The 18,924-nt window shown below is 48.6% G+C and overlaps 1 protein-coding gene across 4 annotated transcripts in view; it reads right to left on the reverse strand.

Annotated features, from left to right (window-relative positions):
* The window catches only part of TNIK (TRAF2 and NCK interacting kinase), a 197,997-nt gene that overhangs the window by 153,601 nt on the left and 25,472 nt on the right, over positions 1–18,924 (reverse strand). For all 4 annotated transcript variants that reach the window (XM_026105684.2, XM_026105681.2, XM_064516611.1 and 1 more), the window contains exon 2: positions 12,588–12,653. In XM_026105684.2, the coding sequence (XP_025961469.1) occupies positions 12,588–12,653 (66 nt within the window). The remainder of the gene's footprint in view (positions 1–12,587; positions 12,654–18,924) is intronic.

Genomic DNA, 18,924 nt, shown 5'->3' on the forward strand with positions numbered 1-18,924 from the left:
TTCGGATTGGGTTGGCAGGCTTTTTGTTTCAGGACCTAATTCAACCTGGACACTTTCACCTTCCAAATACCCTGCCTGCTTGCTTGCATCCAAGGACACAAAGGAGTTTTTGAGGCTTCTCGTCTTCTGGTACAGGCCTGAGGTTTGCTATGGGGTGCAGTGGGATGCGAGGGACAGTGCCTGGTGACCTGTAACGCACAGCTGAGGGCTTCAGTGAAACCCCACAACCATGTCCCTGATGCGAGCAAAACAGCTCAAGAGCCTCTTATAGACCTTGACTCAAAACACCACACTTTCCACCAGAAATTCACATCATGGAAAAGTTCACCAGCCCTAACCCAGCACCTGGCTCTTACAGACCTGTGGGCCACAGCTGAGTCTACTGGAAGCACCTTGTGTGTCAAGTCTCCTCTGCCCTGCTGAGGACACCACAGCAATGCACGAAAAAGGGGTATGGACCAGAGCTCATCCTCTGACAGCAGTCACTCCAGTGTTTTACCCATTTGTGTAAGGTGACTCGGTGAGAGAGGAGATGAGAAGACGGTCTTCTGCATTTGAAAAGTTAGGTGCATCTTGTAATCCACCCTTTCTGAAAAATGCACCTTGTCTAAACTTGACACTTGGCTAGGTCACACGATATCACCTTCACCAGTGAAGAAAAGGACAAACCTCTGCCTTGATCCAGCAAAAAGCTGTGGGAATCGAAGAGTCTTTCAGAAAAAAAAAAGAATACAGATAATTCCTGGACATGAACGCACAGGTCACTGGTTCAACCTAGCGTGGACGGGGGACCGCTGGCAGGGGCAGGCCACAGAGCTGGCTGCATTCCCAGGCGTTGAGGGGTCTGCGCTGCCCAGGGCCACCCCAGACACACCAACCTTTCTGCTGGCAGTCTCTCCGGGCACGCAGCGTCCTGCACAGTGTCCTCGCCGGGCCGCGAGCGGAGGGCGGCCGTGCCCGAGGCCTTGCTGGCCCCGTTCCTGTTACCCAGCAGCGCTCACTTGGCCAGATTGCAGCAGCTCCCGCTAATGAAGGCTCCGGTTCCCCCGCATCGCTCTCCTGCTAATTGCTTTTTCTTTTCTACCTCTCTTGTTTCTTTGTGAGAAACTCCACACAACGGGCCATGCAGTTGGAAGCCCTAATTGACCTCCTTCTCGGCTACCAAAGCGGGGGAGCCCAAAGCCGAGCGGGACGGGGACGAGGAGCGGCGTGGTGGGGCCGCGCACCGCGGCGGTGCCTGCACCGGGGACACAGGGATGGAGGCGGTCTCCCAGGCTGCCAGGCACACGCTTCCACTAGCGCAATCAAAGAGGAGAATTTAAAAAAACCTAAACAACAAAAAAAATTATGCCAATCTGCCATTCTTAAGCAAGGGGAGGAAAAAACCCACAACATTTGGAAGCAGGCTATGTTTGCTTGGCACTTTCCATCTTTAGGTAATTAGTATAAAGGGCTTCTCAGGTAAACCTAAGAATAAACTGCATATTTCAAGAGAGAGACACTTATCGCTGCAGCAAGCTTTCAAAGCGTAACTAGGAGAAGATGCAGAGATCCAACTGGCTCCCCTTAGGCATCTCTTTCCGTCAACGTTGCGGAGTCAGACCTCAGCAGCAAGTCAAACTGCATCAAAATTTGAGAAGATATAAAAAATGACAAGCAAGAAACGTCTCTGAAGACAAACACTCGAGCAAGCATGAAAGCCTCGAATACACAGCCTGAACCAACATTCACAGGACAGTGCTCCCCCTCCTTCAAACTTTCTGAAAGTCCTCCTCCGAGCCTGGCTTCCTAGCTGAGAGTGGCAACTTCAGAGCCTGGAGGAACAAAACACCTCCCAGGACCAAACTCTGCTTTGCAAGGCATTTTTCAGTTGTTCACAGCAGTTTTGCTAGGCTGACCTATTAATGGAGACTAAGGCCCTGTGTGTCTCACTGGGCAGTGACCAAATACGGTTCTGTGGTCTGGCTGCTTGGTTAACTCCTTCACTGCTGTATGTGGCTCCAGCGGAAACCAGCCTTAAGTGTTAGTCTTCAAAATGTTGCTACAGCCACACCTAACACACCAGCTCTTTGCATTTGTGGTTGTCCAACCCTGTTGCCACCAAGCATCTCCCAGTTTTTACCCACAGAACCCCCCTACGCTGCTCTTATTCTGATTTTACGGGGAAGAAGATAAGGACAGGGAAGACACGTGATTTATCACAGGGTCACCCAAGAAGTTTATAGAAACAGGGACCTGACCCCAGGTTTCCTGTGCACTAGATGAGGCTCCAGCTCACTAGACTAACTTCACACTCATTAAATATTATAAGCAAGTCAACGAAAACTCGGCAGGCACCAGTGTCCACTCAGAGCAAGATGCGTCCTCCTCATCTGCTTTCCTGCAGTCCAGGGCTGCCATTAAATCAATATACTCTAACAGGAGAGTCATTATAATTCACTAGAGCCTTAGAGGAACCAACCTTCAACCACTGGCCACAATCATACTACTACAAGATATTAAGGTGACTACAGCCATGAAAGCTTCAAGAGGACAAAAAGTTACACTTCCCGAAAGGGAAAGCGATGCTTTCCCATGGAATAACCCCAATTTTGAGAAGCTGGCCATTTTCTAGACAGCTCCACTCATGCCCTGCCTCCCAGGCTCAAGAGTACCGCTGGTGGTTGTATGCACAGGTGCGTCACCGTGAACAGGAACGAGCCTGACCAAAGCGCAATGTCAAACGGGGCCACACAAGCAAGCGCCCAGATTATTCCAAGGGACTTTGGTCTCTTCCATTTCTTTGCATGGAGGATCAACAAATGATCGACTCAAGCTTCAGGCTACCGCCACGCTGCATTGCTGTGTGGACAGACAGCTTGAGCACATGCGTGTTCACAACATGAAACCTGTTGCATGGAGGGACTGAAAGGAAGGGTACCAGCTTTCATGAAACACAGAGGAGAATGGAGCCATGTCGTAGCTCAGTCTGCAGCAGGTTATAAGGCTACCATATAAAAAAAAGTTGTACGTTTATTTTTCCGTTCTTCTCAGATGGCACAGATCATCCTGACAAATCACATAGCAAAGTTCTTAAGGAAAAAATTTTCCTGGGAAGTTTGGAGGCCTTTATGTGAGATTTTTTGAGTTTTCACTATTTACTCATCTCAGACTATTCTGCTGTGGCTCCACTGGCATAAAACAGATCATACATCCAGCAACATTGGCCCACGATCACATAACCTATAGATATGGGGGCTTTATAGCTCATCAACGTATTGGTCCACTTTAAAAGTCCATGAGAAGAGCCGAGAGAGAGAAGACAGATTGCAGTTTCTAGTCCAGTCAGCCCTATAGGATAGATGGAGAACATATTAGAAATGGTGGCTGTTCAAGACATCTGCAGAGCAGTTGCTTGCATGAAACATCCCCTAATCCCAACCTGATAGGGAGAGGGCTCTTCTCCAAACTGCTCCACCTCCCTTAACCATGCACGGTGCCCACACCAACAGCACTGCAAGAGTCATCACCAGGAAAGCACCTTTTCCACATCCTCTGTGCTCTGCAGCGTGCTCGGCTTTGTTCAGCACCTTCAAAGGCAGCTGTTTTCCCCTGTGCCACTGCAGGTATTTTTGTCTTGCCAAATTGCACAGTATTTGAGAAGGCAGAGCACAAAGCAACACGCAGGAGAGTGGACAAATGTCATTTCACAGATGCATCATTCTGCCCATGACCTTCACCCTGCCCTTACCCATTACGAACTCTGGAGGGGGCAAGGGGGGGGAGAGAGAGACAATAAATTATTTTGGGAACATTTTTAATCACCATTTATAATCTGTGTTCTGTAGGGTTGAAATGTAAAAAGCACCTTTCCTTATATTATTCAGCAAGCAGAGAAGTTAATGTGACATATTGGTGTGTAGGTGTGTGTGGGCTGGTTCCTCGGGGGGAGGGAGGGTTGAGGGTTCTCTGTGTTTCAGAGAAATGAAGCAGCACAAGATGTACCAGTTGCTCTGGTAACAAAGCTTTTCTTTTCTTTTTTGCTTTTTTTTCTTTTTTAATTTTTTTTTTTAATGAAACATCATTTTAAGCATTTTTCCAGTTCAGACTTCACTGCCTGTACAGCAAAAACAAGTCCACATTTTAGAGATGCACCATTTCAATCAGGAAGGGAAGGACCTCCTCCTCTTAGGGGATTTTAAAATAACAGGGAAGCTGATAAATTGAGGTCACCGCTTTCATTCTGATAACGCCAGTGTGCATTATCACATAGCAGTGTGGTAACCCAGCCCTTCCTTGCAACCCAATAAGAACAGAAAAATTCACAAAACCATCCCCGGGAGCCCCTGCCCATGTAGGAGGCGGCACCCGTGGTGGTGGGCACCGCCACCGGCACGCAGGCTCACACCGAGCCACCGCCTTTCCCGTAGTGCAGGGAGCCGTCAGAGCGGAAGCGATGGCTTAATATTTAATACTCTTCTAATACAGGATTATAAAGCAGCTTGTAAGTCTTATAAATCCATTCAAGCCCTCATGGTCCTTACACGACCTTGAAGGTACTGCCACGAAGGGTACGGGTCCCCGCCGGCACAGACCCCATCACGGGAGCCCAGGGTATCCAACGTGGATGTGCACGGTTGCAGCCACCGTCAAAACCATGTCGATACTGAAGGGCTACGGAAAGGGCGGCACCGCTCCTCGACAGCCCTGGGCGGGGAACGTCGGATTCGTGTCGCTTTAACCGTGCTGCTTTCTGGGTAATGCAAAGCAATCCAACTGGGAGGTTACCTAGGACAACCCCACCATACGTCTTCCACAGTCTGCACTGACTGTCAGCCCGTGACGATGGATGGATGCACGCACAGGTACATTCACAGCCTGCCGTGACAAGCGGCAAAAGCAAACCCCGCAGAAGAGGTTGGAGACTGAAAGAGCTGACCCAAAGCTGAGGATGCAACACTACAGGAATATATCTGGCTCAAGCAACACCCAAAATTCACAGTAACACAGTTCCCTTTTCTCACCTTCTCATTGTGTATAAATGAAATGCTTAAAATGCACCCCAGGATGCAACAGTCGGCTTTCTAGGCTTAGCACTGCTCAGATTTCAAGACGATGGGGCCCTGAAGAATGACTACAACGGCACATCAAACCTCTCGCTACATGCTGTAGGCTCGCTCAGGACTACAGTACAGCAGTCTCCACCGCAGGATGGTTATTTAGACAAGAGGTGGCCAATAACATTAGCCCAGCTTGCAGGAACCGCATGTGGTTTTCATGCATTCAGCCTGGTCTCTCAAGCAACTCACTGCAGTTAGTCTTCAGCTATAAAAGCTGTGTGTATAAACTAAGCTTAATTCTTTACAGTAACAATCCCCCCAGGAAATAATAATTTGGTGCAGCATGGTAACTTTTTTCCACACGGCTAAAAGCAACAGTGATTAATTACTCAACCACTGGCCATCAGTCTTTCAGAAAGAGAGATAATAAAACAAGCAATTACTGAAAACAATTAATGCCATCCTTGACTCGCACTAATTATTTGAACTCTCCCGGGGACTACTAACAGTGACCCAGGAATCTGCAGTGTCTCTGCTCTCACCGCGGCTGTGCAATGGCCCAACACGTGAGGACACAGCAGCAACCTGGCTTCCCCCCGGGCCAGACCAGCGGCAGGCTAAGCACTGCACAACCCTAGTCATCAGTTATTTTCCCACTTCCTCCCCCCAAAAAATGTATAAGGAAAAAAAAAGTCCTTAAAAAGCCATTCTTTGGCATATTCACCTGCTACTGTTCAGCCCTCAGTGGTGGGGCTCGCAGCAGTACCCTGAGGAATAGCCAGAGGCAGCAGGGCTCTCAGGGTACCGACATGCAAAGTGGCACATGAACCACAGCATCTGAAAGCACAGCACATTCGTCACCCAGCTCGTTCGGCATCTCTAAATTCAGGGACAACACTACTGGGAACAGACCTGATCCCACAGGGTTCTCCGTGGTTCAACCCATGTACCAAAATTTCTTGAGGAGGCTCCACTGGAAGCCAGGAGAAGGCAATTTTGAACTTCAAATACTTTATTTACTTTCTCATACATATGTGCTTTTCATCAAACTGATCTCCTGGGGTTTGCCTCCAAATTAATCAGTCCTGGCTTCAGACAAATGCCATTTAGATAAAAACAGAGTAAAAACTGACTTGGGGTGCATTTTTTCCACCCTTTTCCCCCCATTAGTACCCCAGACATACATAACACCATGATATAGAGAGCAAGTGTAAAGATATTGTGTCATCCCCTTCCAACGGCTGCCCAACTTGGGCCTAAGAGCAAACCCCAGAACAAAAGCTGAGCTTTAAATATATGCTCAGCTTGTAATCATGAAAACTTTTGCAACGGCGGCCCTTCCTTCTCCCACCCCGCAGCCACCAAGGCGCTGGCTCCCGGGGCGGCAGCTGGGCGGCTCGCAGATCCCGCGTGCTCTGAATGCGAGCGCAGAATAATACTGTGTAATGGCTTAGCGATTATATGGCATTTACCAGCTAATTAAACAATCAATAGTTATTGTGCAGTTATGGAGTTAGCCCACAGTACTGCATCGCGTACCCAGTAAAATAAAGCCTTGCTACAGCTGTAAGCGGAGAGCCACGTCTCCAATACACTAAGCGAAGTCAGGAGCATTTGGCAATAATGAACACTGTCCTCCTGGTACAGTTGGGAAGAAGCACGTGACTACGTAATCTTAACATCATTTATTTCCCTATTCAGTGCTGTACAACTGTACATAAGGCAAGGGAGTTACAGTTACCACAGACCTATTGACTGATTTTTTTTGGTTTTCCTGTAGGGTTCTGTTTCAAGCTTAACATTGCCAATAGCATAATAGTCCAATTGTTTTCTCTTGCTCCTGTGCAGCTGTCTCCTTCCCAGGATTAAAAGTGGGGAGTCCTTCCCAAGGAGTGCTGTGAGGGCAGCAGATGCCACCTGGCTTAGGGACTGACCCCAGGGCTGGTGGAGCGAGGAAGAAGGGAGAAGGCTGGAGGAAAGATCTCACTCAAGTCTTGCATCTAGTAGCAACCTTAGTTGCTACTAGATGCCTGAATGTCTGATTATGTGAAGTACATAAAAGTCTAAAGTAGCACTGTACCTGATTTAACTTAACATGGTCCTTGTGAACCATGCTTCCTTCTTCAGGATTGGGTGTGCTTCAAACAACAGTGCAAGTGAAATACTGCAAAGCCTTTAGCACATTAATTTCACTAGTGAGAAGACTGCTAGCGTATACAGCCTCACGAAGCTGGATTTTGATGCAAAGTCATGCATGTGCAAGAGTTTGTATGGCCATAGCCAAGAACAGACCTGGGCAACAGCTACTCCCCTCTTCAGGAGCTCACTCTCACCACGCAGCGGCAAGGAACTACCAGAGAGTCACCCAACTGAAGCTGCCAATAAAAACTAAAGCAATCCCCCAGTGCTCAAATTATTTAATGCATAGTAACTAGCCCACAGAATGTTTTCCAAGTCTTGGAACAATCCGTTGGAAAGGTATTTCTGAGTAATCTCATATCGTTTTAATTTCAACTAGCATGTTTATCGGAGTGCTTTGCACCAGCAGTTCCAGCCTTGATGACGTGATTTATCAATGCAATCGTAAGTATGCCTAGTATTTTAAGGACCTTTTGCTTGCTCTCTAATGCAAAGTAGAGATAAATGGTAATAACAATATTACGCAATATACAATTACACCCACTTTAGATAATGCTCTAAAGGTGGTTTACTCATTTTCGTGCTGACAGTTTTGCTTTCATTCATCAAATACCCACTGAAAAGCAGGGAGGCAATGGCTCAATTCCCTATGACCAATTCATTGTATTCCTGTTAGCCCTTTCTTTGAACACCTAGAGGAAAAAAAAAATCCCCAAATCACAAAAGTCCCACACTGCAACAATGTTAAACTGCAGCTAGCAAGTGCTCAAGTCTTTTGTCAAAATTAGTTCACAATCTGTTCCATTAGATGCAGAATTATTTGAAAATAAAGAAACACTTCCAATTCAATTAGAGAGAGAAACCGTCACCAATGTGGTCTCTCATCAAAACAAAAATCAAGCTATTCACAGGAGACTGTCAGGCAGTGAGCAAGGAACATTCATTCTCTCTGCAATTACTTAAAGCCAAAGCCTCCAGTTGTGGGAAGGGGAGAGATGCAGGAATGGGTTCCCGCTAAGGCTGTTTCCAGCATTCAGCTGCCACTGATGCAGAGCCAAAGCAAGACTGAGGTCCACTCTCCTGCAGGTCCTCCAGGGAACCACCAAGACAGTTCTTTAACCTGCAGTCCTGAGTGAAGAAAGGCCTTTGCTTGAAAATACAGAGATAAATCCAAACAAGCTACCTCTCCCTCAGGAACACAAGCTTCAGAAAAAGAGGTTTTTATCTACGCAAGCATCATACACCACCATAATGGTATCTTCAAATCAAGACCCAGAAAGTAGGATCAAAGCAGCCTAGGCAGCTAGCTTCACCCCAGCGTGGGTAGGGAGCGCAGACAACGTGTAGCAGCCCCAACTTCAGCAGAGGCTGCATGCTCCTCTTGGGAGCTGCCCATGTGCACCAGACTTGGCCACCCCATCTTTTCTCCTGACTAGTCAGGAGAAAGCATGTGCTGCAGCAGGGGCTACCCAACCTCTCCAGCACCATGGTTTCAGAGATCCCTCCATGACCTCCAGCAATCATAAAGAGTCTAGAGTCGGTCACGGGACACAACGCTTGGTAGTGCTACTACCTGAAAAGTAGGAATTCAGCATATTTTGAGAAATAATGGCCCACGGCCCAGAAAGTCTGGGTAGGAGCTTGGTTGTTAGAGAACAGAACTGAGTGTGGAGAGCTCCCACACTAGAGCTGTGCAACCACCTGCTTGAACCTTGCATCTCCATACTAGGTACATTAGATACCTTTTTGACCCTGGGACTCAAAACAACTTTACAGACATTGACCCATAAGTTGTCCATAGGCTGTGATTACTGAGACCATCCACTGCTAAGTACTGCATGCAATCACCATACAGGATCTTCTACAGGCAGTGTCTAAAAGTTTTCAGCAATTAATAATCTGTTGTATTTGCCTGTCTCACGTGATATAGAGAAAATAACGTGCTTCACAGCAATGTCATACTGGACCTACATTGAACTAACACTTGAACGCACTAACAGTTCTGAAATTCTCTTTTTTGTGTGGCAGTCTTAGACTAGGTAGATGGAAAAATTGCTCATATGAAAAGCACTTTGCTATGGTTTTCATTACCTTTCCCCAAAATCACGATCACCCCCACACACTGGGAAACAAAGAATGATGAAATGTGGTGGAGGCAAAAAAGCAGGCTCCTTTTACAGCACTTTCTAATGCTACTTCTCTGATTGCTCTTATTATTGCTGTACTAAGAAATATTTCTCAGAATCCTCATCCTGTCAAGGCTGTTATATCATTCAGTCATCAGAAAAATATAACCATGCATTTTTTGTCAATGCAAATGGGAGGTTTTCATGTCGCACTACAAACCTTGCATGCCCTGCCACTCAGACCCAGCTCCTTCCAGGTCCTGGGCAGTCAGATTGGTTACTGTGTCAGAGATGAAAAGCGTCCTTGCAAATATAACTGTGGCAATGTTACAGTTTTTGCTGTTTAAGTCAAGTTTTCTGCAAGAACAGCAGGGCTTTCATTCTGCTTTTGCAGATTTGTAGCAAACAAACATAAGATCCTCTGCCCTGCCTAGAATAAATGTCTCAGTTTTGCCTTTTCCCACATGTGGCACCTTCTGAAGGGCCAAAGGGAGAGTTAGTCTTCTCGTTCGAGAGAGAAGGATCAGCAGTGGAAAGGGGGGTGACTTCCACCACAGATTCAAAGCAAAAGCAGCAGGAACAGGTCTCATTTCCCTACTCCACCTCCTAGGACATATGGTCTCAGTTATTCTGCACATCTTACTCAAGCGTTCCCAGGTGTCTCCACGGGCTCTTCAGGCCATCACCCCTTCTGCTGCCCCTGCCCAGCACAGGACAGACTTTCAAGTGACTACGCAGACACAAATCCCCTGGGAGCTCTAAGCTTGCGGATCCCCCCGTGTGACGGCAGCCACCCCCAGCACACAGAATACAGGCAGCACAGGGGCACGCAAGGCTTAAACGCGAAAGCCCAGCCTGGGAAGCGAGAGACAGGCTGGGCACCACAATAAATTTTATTTTCCACATCTAGAATATAACTGGAGAGAAAACAAGCAGAAACTCGGAACAGGATAGCAATGCGGACACCTCAGATAACACCAGCACAGAGGGGTGGGGACATCCCAGATGTGACTTAGATTGGTTTAAAATGGCTGTGGAACAATAACCTAAATACAGTAGACACTACCTTTGAGGTAACGACGACTTCTAATTTTTTTTTTTTTTTTCAAAGAAAGGAGCCAAATGGTTTAAGTATCTTGAAAACTGATCTATCTGTTCTGCTGCAAGAGATAAATACAGTGGTGATATCTGGCGGAAAAGAACCACAGAGATCTTATTTCTGCACTAGCTTTGAGGGTGGGACACTGTAAAGAGCTAGGTATGCTTTACATGAAAGTTACCTTTGGTTTATACCCACTTGTTCTACCCCAAGACTTCAATTGAAGTGAATTCAGAATTCAGTCTTCGCATGAATTCATAACTCAATACTTACTAATTTGGTTTGGACAGCAGCTTTTCCTCCTCCCAGTCACCATCCTGTCTGGCAGTGCTATCATGTGAATCATTTGGAGGACAATCTGATTACTCCAATAAGTTAAAAACAGTTAAGAGGAGGATTGTTTTTGTACAGCACGAGAAAAGGGAACACAGAAGTGTTCAGAACATGTTACCTCCTGGAAAATCTACACTTCAGTGCTTCTGGGTGTTTCTTCCCCACCCCCCATTAAACAATACATAGACGCACCGAAAGAATCAAATACTGCAACAGGAAACACAATTAGTAGAGCTGTTTGCACCGCAAAGAACAGCATGAGCATTAGATAGTTTATTTCCCTTTTCTACTTTCCACAAAAACATTATGCTTTCAAAAGGACGTTACAGTTGCATAGTTTCCACTGATTGTTAGAAATATGCACAAGTTAAAATTAGGTCACCCTCTACCATTATTTTAGCAGCTGAGAAGAAAAACAGGTTATAGCCAAGCTCACATGGCTGGCCTCAGCGGCTGGGAACGGGCCTCCATCTCCACCATCCTACCATCCTCTCGGGACAACCAGCCGCCTTCAGAAAGACAGCAGAAGGGAAGGCTCCTGAGAACATAACCACCTCGATAAGAAGGGGGGGTTTTTTGTTTTTTGTTTTTTAAACTTACTCCAGTTCAAAAATTCACACATCTTAAACTCCAGAAGTTTCAGTTCATCCTCAGTTCACTTAAATTCTTCTATCATCATATTGATGGGATTAGCCTACAGCTGTGGGAGGATGGGGAAACCAGAATTCAAAACAAATATTTCCTGACGGGTAGCTTTTTAAGCACACTTCCCTTCTTCTCTTCATTAGGGGCAGCCTACTGTCTTTTAGTGCATGACAGGCAAGAGTTGTGCCTTCAGAGTGATGACGAGCACATGAATATATTCTGTATAGTCAAAAGAGAATAGAGGCACGACATGTAAATACGAGCTCCCTGTGCGTGCACACATGAATCCAGGTGCACGTATACAGAACGAGGGCTCACACATACAGAAGCCTTTGGAGAACGTGGCCCAGAGGAGCTATTGTTGCCCAGAAGACCCAAAACAATAGGCAAATGCTACGTGCATCTGTGCCAAGAAACACCACAGTGACCTTCTAAACTCTCACGTTTGCATCATATACCAAGTGCAGATAAATCCAAGCTTTGAAATAAGTCAGTTCTTCCTCAACATCCTCCTTCCCCCCAAAAAGCCACAAAAACCCACCAAGAAATCAAATTCTGGAAATCTCTCACACTAAAGTCGTTGGGACAGGTGATGTAACTTAGCAAAGTGTGGTTTTAAACATTTCTGGAGAAGTTTATGAATTAAAAATTCTATTCTCCACAGTCTCCTTAGTATTCCCATTTGGAAAGTTGCTTCCAGATGTTAATGGAAGTGTTAAAGCAAACCGGATTGAGTTCTGTGTTTTCCTCCCGCAGTGGGTTTCTGCGGAGTAGAAAGCGAGGCACCCAGCCCGTGCGCCAGCCTCATGGCAAGAGCAGAGCACTAGACTGTAACAAACTCATTTTGTAGGCTATTGCGGCTGTAAACTCAGCTCTTCAGAAAAGATCGAGAGTCATCTATTAAACTACAGACTCTTCACTCCCTCCTCATCACATAATCAATAAAAAGCAATTGGGGGGAGAAGAGAAAAAAAAAAGTGATTCATTTTTTAGTGACAGTTTCAGAACTGATATGAATTGCTTATTTGCAAGAGCTCTATGTGCTACGCAGTACTTGAACACAAGACCAAAAAGCAGAAGTTCAGCGAGGTTTCTTGTCAGGCCTGGAACTGGTTGAACCCAACCTAGCTGCTGCACTGGGATGCTCCATGTTGAACACAGGGCCTAAGGAACTAGGATGGCTTCAGACACACACGGAGCCCTTACCTTATAAACCTGCCCATAGGTACCATTGCCAACAAGCTCCACCAGTTCAAAGATTCCTGCAGGATCCTAGGAGAAAAGGAAGAAAAAAAATTAATAAGCAACACTTAAATGTTCTACAAAGAGAGATCAATGTTTTACTGACAAATGTTTTGAACATTTTAAGCTTTTCACACAGCCCTGGGATTAGCAGCATTACAATAACATTAAGGAGACTTGTTAATCTGCCCTGCACTGCGAATCACCAGTCCTGCGAAAAGCTCCCACGCAGCGCGACGCGTAGTCGGCGGGCAGCAGCGGGGCTCCCAACGGCAGCACCCTGCCCAGTGAGGGGTAACATTTGGGTCTTTGAGATATCAGGCTGGTATTTGTGACTAAGCACTGATATATTTTACCATCATCTGTTTTGAAACTTGAATATTCAGTGTGTGTTTTAAATAAAACAGCAAATATGTGCTATTGCAACTTAGTCCCAAGCCGATTCACAAAAGAATTTAAGACCAGGCTAGCTGGCAGGGTTTCACTTTGGACCCAAAACATTTCCCTGGTCTATTCCCAAGGTCAGTAGCATTAAAGCCACTTGGCCTAAACGCCACTTTTGGTTTGGTGCATTCTGGCCATCAATACTCTGGTTTGTCATTAAGACAACCTGATCTAGAGCAATGCTACATGAGGGTACAATTATTTGGATGCTGATACCAAAGCAAACGGCAGAACCCAGCCCCACACTTCTCCCCTTCCCCTCTTCCCTGTTTAGGGAACAGCGTATATGGATACCAGACTGGCAGTCACACACAAGCGTACACATAGACACAAACAGAAATGAACTCACTGGCATAGTTAAAAGATGATATAAGCTAAGAGGTATGAGGGATGGTGGGGAAAGAATAAACCCGCGCTGCTATTTTCTCATCTTGTTGGGTTTTTCCCTTCCCGAAGCTTTATTTTTAATTTCCCGCTCCTCCTCCTTTTCCCACACTCGTCACTCCAATCTCCGTTAGCGCAATCTGCCTCCAGTCGGCAAACGCAGGGCTGCCCCGGACCGGGCTGCGACGGGCCCCGAACACGGACACGTCCCAGCGCCCGCGGGCTCTGTGCCACCCCTGAAGCCACCCAGCCCGCCCGCGGGCACCACGGGGGACCGTGCCCCCGCACGCTGGGGTGGCAAGCGAGTCCGTAACCATCTCCTCCCTCCCTGCTTGGCTCCTCTCCTGGCTCCACAGCATAGATGGGTCACCAAAGGCCACCAAGCCTCAGACAAGTGGGTGGCTGCCACCGCTCGAGTGGGACTTGCAAGAGACGTGATGTACATATGCCAGCGAGCAGGGGAGCCTGAGAAAAGCGAGAGGAGACCATATGGCAGCAATCCCTCCCGAGGAGGCTCGCGAGCCCGGGGTGGGCTCCGCTCCTGCATTCGCTGCCGCGTCGCGCGACGGGCTCTGCGCTCGCAGAGGAGGCAGGAGGCGGCTGGGGCTGGCGTTACACCTGGAAACCTTGGTACCGCCCAGACTCTTCCAAGGATTTTGAATCACTTTAGCTGTCAAGTGACTTGATGTCCTAGTAAGCAAAAACTGCCACATGAGATCTGGGACGATACAGACGGGTAGATTAACCAGCCCACAAATGGAAAAGAAAGATCAGCCACCAAAAGCGCTCCTTGGGAGACGGGAGAGCAAACCCACCACTATGACAGACCATGGAAATAGAGGTTTCATTCATCGCAACAGCTGGATCAGCTCGAAAACGACTTCTGGGTCTGAAAGTCACACTCAAACACTGCCTCTTTGTGAGCAGCTGAACAGTGAGGTTTAATAACCCCACAGGCCAATTAAGCCAAGCCTGACGGGACTGAGCCACCTTTCTACCCGGCCCAGACCGCGTGCGACCACCTAGCTGCTGGGCTTGGCCACGCTGTCCCACTTTGCCTCCTCACCTCTCGGCACACCTCCACTTCAGCAGGAGGGCAACGCCTTCGGCTGCCCAGTGCATCTGGAGCCCCATGGCCTGCCAGCGCCCGCTCTTCGCCGTAACAGCAGATTCCCGATTAGCGAGGCCGGGATTCTTGGGATTCCAGGGGCTCGCACATAGCACGGCGTCCCGCAGGAAACCCCCAGCGCCAGAGGCATTCCTGAACCACCGACTTTCCCACACTCGTCCCGGTCAGCAGTATGCGAGGCATGAGCTCCTGGCGACGGGGACATACCGCAGCCACACCGCTGCCCTGCGCGACAGGCAGGTCCAGGGCTGGGAACCTTCAGTTAACCTCCAGTGACGCCAGCTGCAGCAAGCAGCAGGGAAGCACGGTGTTGGAAGAAGGCTTGTAGACCATTAAAAGACAAGTGTGCATCGATGTAAATATACCCCAACTAACCTTAATCTGGACACTCCAGCACCAACAGCGAAGCTGCAGCAGAACAGGCTGCCAACGCTTGGGCTGGATGCTGCGTGTGACTTCCCATGGCTTTACCGTATCAGCACCAGACTTGCACAAATGCTAGTGACATCTCCGGTCCTGACTGCTGCACGCGCAGACCCATCCCAGGGCAGAAGGGAGAAAACTAAGTAAGAAGCTGAGCAATGCTGTGGTACAAGCAAGACATCGAAAACGCACCACAAGTGGCCCGGCTGGAGCCCGAAGCTGCTGTTCACCACCCAGAGCTGAGCTCTTCCCTCAAACGAGAGGGGAAAGGGAACCGGTGGTGCACCAGGTTTTTACGAACTGAGTGAGAAAGAGGGAAAGAAAAAAAAAAAAAACATGATGGCAGCTGCTGTTTATTTTTTGAGTTTTTTTTTTCCTAAGGGTTATTCTCCTCAGTGCTGAAACAACTCTGCAAGAGGCTTTTCAAGTGCTACGAGTATATCTATTTTTGAATATTCACTAGAAGACTAAGGGAGAAGAAATCTGTGCCTAGGGCAGATGATCACAAGGTTTGGAGAAACACACCCAGGAAAGCAATTCTTTTTTTTAATCAGAAATGGCCAGATGCTCTTAGTAACATATTTGCAGACCTCTTCCCACAATTCCTCAAACCAAAGAGTACTCCCTCTCACCTTCCTCAGGTCACGTTTCATTCACCTCACATGCCCAGATGTCCAGCTCTATCAGAGTTTTATGCAAGTCCATTCCCACTTTGTTTCACACCTTAAAATTCAGGTTGAAGTAAACACGCTCAAATCAATCCGGCTCCAGGGAGCCCAACATGCACCTCTGGGATGGCTGGTGGCCACGAGACCCGCGGCCAGGTGGGGTGGAGGAAGCCCGAACCTCAGCCGCGGGCCCACCTCCCCGCAGCTCCCACTCCAGCCCTCACCTGCTGAACAGTTTCTCTGCTCCGTGCTTCCCCCCTCCCGGTTCTTCCCCGCACTTTTCCAGCAGCATCGTCAAGGTAACCGGGCAGCTCGCAACGAGTCGCTGAGTGACATTTCTGCCTTGACTGCTGGCACAAACTGTTACGATTTCAGCACAACCATAGCAACCTGCCTGGAACGCCGGTTATTCACAGCCGCCAGAGGAAGGAAAGGACAGATCTTTTCCGAGCGATGCTGCGTCCCTCCTTGGCCTTGCTTTTCCCCCATGCAGCAGGTGGGCATAGCAATGAAGCTTCTCCGGGGTCCTTGCTGAAGGGAAACAGTCACTATCTGTCTACAAGAGTAGTATTTTGTTGGTGGAATTCAAGAAAATATGCAGAGGATTGGGGAAAGGGAACAGAGTATTTCCTTCCACCAGACTCCCTAAATTGGCTCATACGTGGAGATGAGCTTTTGCATCCTCAAGGCTTTGGGGCTGTGTCCCCCCCCGGTACCAGGGGGACCCAGCTGCCCTCCCCTCCGAGGGCCACCCTGCACGTTGCACCCTGCAAAGCCTCATCAGCACCAGCTGATGGGGTGAAGATGCTTCAGGAATGCAGTGGAGAACAGCAGCAGCTCGGGCGCTCTGTAGGGGATGCGAAGGAATGAAAATAAGGAGGCATTTTGAATGGGGGCTTTTAAGTGAGGCAGGAGAAAGAAATCCCCAAAACAGCCCTGCCTGGAGACCAATCCAGGCCAAGCAGGGAGTAATCTCAGACCAAATATAGCCTGCGCTGCAGATAAGGGCACTGGCACTCCGCTGCTGACAGCGTGGGGCTTCGCCGCGCTGGGCCGGGGGTGCCTCCACGCTCACTACAGACAGCTGCTTGCCCAAGCGCCTTTACCCATCTCCTGCTCATGCCCTTTCCCCTACACTCCTCGGAACACATACTCCAGATCATCTTCACGAAGACAGCTGTATTTTTTTTTTTAACTGAAAACATCAGAACTAACGAACAAGCACACAAATAAAAGGGGGGGGGGGGAAGTGATTTGTCTTGTTAGTTTAGGGAAACCGGGGAACTTCTTAAATCAGGGAGAAGGATGAGCATTTTTAAGACAAACACATAAAATAATTTTCAGCCCTACATCAGCTTCATGAAGAAAATGATTTGTATTATTGTAGTACCACCAGGGCTCCACTGAGAGCCATTGTACGAATATATAGTAAGAGACAGTATCTTCCTTTCTCCCCTCCCAAAGAGCTCGACTGTCTGAACAGACAAAGGACAAGAAAGAAAGGCAGAAAGGCAGAGGCAAAACCTGCTCGGGCAAGGTCACCCCACGGGCCACGGCCACGAGGATCCGGGTGGCATCGCTGCAAGCCCACGTGCATCCCCACCGCACCCAGACCGGGGGACCGTTCCCGTCTGCCCCAGCACCTACAGCCGCACATTTTAAAGCCTCCAGCACGGGGGAGACACCCCTGCTGCACTGTGGCATTATCCCCCTGCTCCGGGTATTTCTGAAGCTTCCAAAGCTTTGGGGCTGAAGAGGTGGGAATGTCCCCAGACGGTGCTCCGGCATCCTCCCCGGTGGGTCGCACTTCACAGCGGCTGGGTGAGCTCAGCGCAGGACCACGCTCAGGCCACTCTTCCCTGGCCCCCTCCCAAACCTCCGGCTCCGTTTGCACGGACCACGGCAGCACCCATCGGGCAGCTCGTTGTGCTCCAGCACGGACGTGCTCCGGAGCAGTGGGCCAGCAGCGCAAGCGAAGTCACAGCCTTCTCCCCACACCCGGCAGAGCGGTGGGGCACAGGCTGGTGTCTGCACATCACTACCAGCTATTTCAGTTTTAGGCCTGCAGCGTGCACACGCCGATGGTCCTCACCCTGGTCTTGGTCTTCCCTATCCTCCCTGCTGCAGAAGAGCGGGGGAGGGAGAAAAAGAGCTTTTTTTAAAAAAAAAAACAAGCACGCTTTCTGACACTGGTGTATGTTTTAGCAGAAGAATGACCCCAAGTCACGTAAAGGCCCAGCTGCAGAGGGCTCCAGGAGCAGCTTTCTCCATACAAGGATGCCATTGGCTTCGGCGTGACCGCTCGCACACCACCGCGTACAAGGCCTCATTGAGGGGACGAGTTACTCGGGATTTGTGCCAGAAGAGGCAAGCGCAGACTTGGGCCACAGGCTCTTCACAAAGCAGTGAAAGAAATCCAACAAGAAAATCTTTCAGCTACTTATCTGAAAGGAAATATTTTATGTAGTGGCATCCGTGGCAGAGGCTGAGCAGCCCCAGTGGTCCTCCAAGCCGTGCCCTCCCTGCCCCGACTTACAGACACCCAAGCTCTCCCACATCGGGGCCTGACCCTGTTTCTGTACCCGAGCCAGGACGGACTGCAGGACAGCTCACCGTAAATTCCTGCGCTCCTGATCCAGCTCCCACCGAGATCAGTGGCAGTGCAGCCTCAGCGGCTAAACACAGTTTGAGACGCAAAGCAAGGCAAGAGCATAACCTTCTCCAGCAATACCATGGAAAAAAGCCCACTGTATTTAGATAAACAGTATATTTAAAACGGCTGTATTATCAGAAAAGGGACTGCTGTATACAGATGATAAAGCAGAATGTATCCAAACTTCAGCAACAAAACACACATCCTTTTTGAAGGACTTATCGGTATGAAATGAGCAGCAGTTGGGCTCACAGCAGGAACGCTTTCCTAGCTAAAATGGCTCCGCTCTGTATAACAGACCCCAGCAGAACGAAAGCAGAAAGACGCCTGTGCCTACACCACGATATTTCAGCGCGTCCGAGACACAAAAGAACCAACACTTAGCTCGAGGAGACTGTTCACAAAGCAACGACTGTAGCTTGGACTAAACCAGCCAGGGGCTGAAGGCTGCAGGGATTTATCAGTGCTGGCGATGGTGATTACTGGGTTAGCAGATTACTAGTTAGCTACTCGTATAATTTCCCAGGCAGATGTCCACAAACCTGAGTGGAAGGACAGTAGCATCTACATAAAGGCTATATATCCACGTGCTTGCGTTCC

Source organism: Dromaius novaehollandiae, chromosome 9 (genome assembly GCF_036370855.1).
Source record: "Dromaius novaehollandiae isolate bDroNov1 chromosome 9, bDroNov1.hap1, whole genome shotgun sequence".
NCBI classification, from domain to species: Eukaryota; Metazoa; Chordata; class Aves; order Casuariiformes; family Dromaiidae; genus Dromaius; species Dromaius novaehollandiae.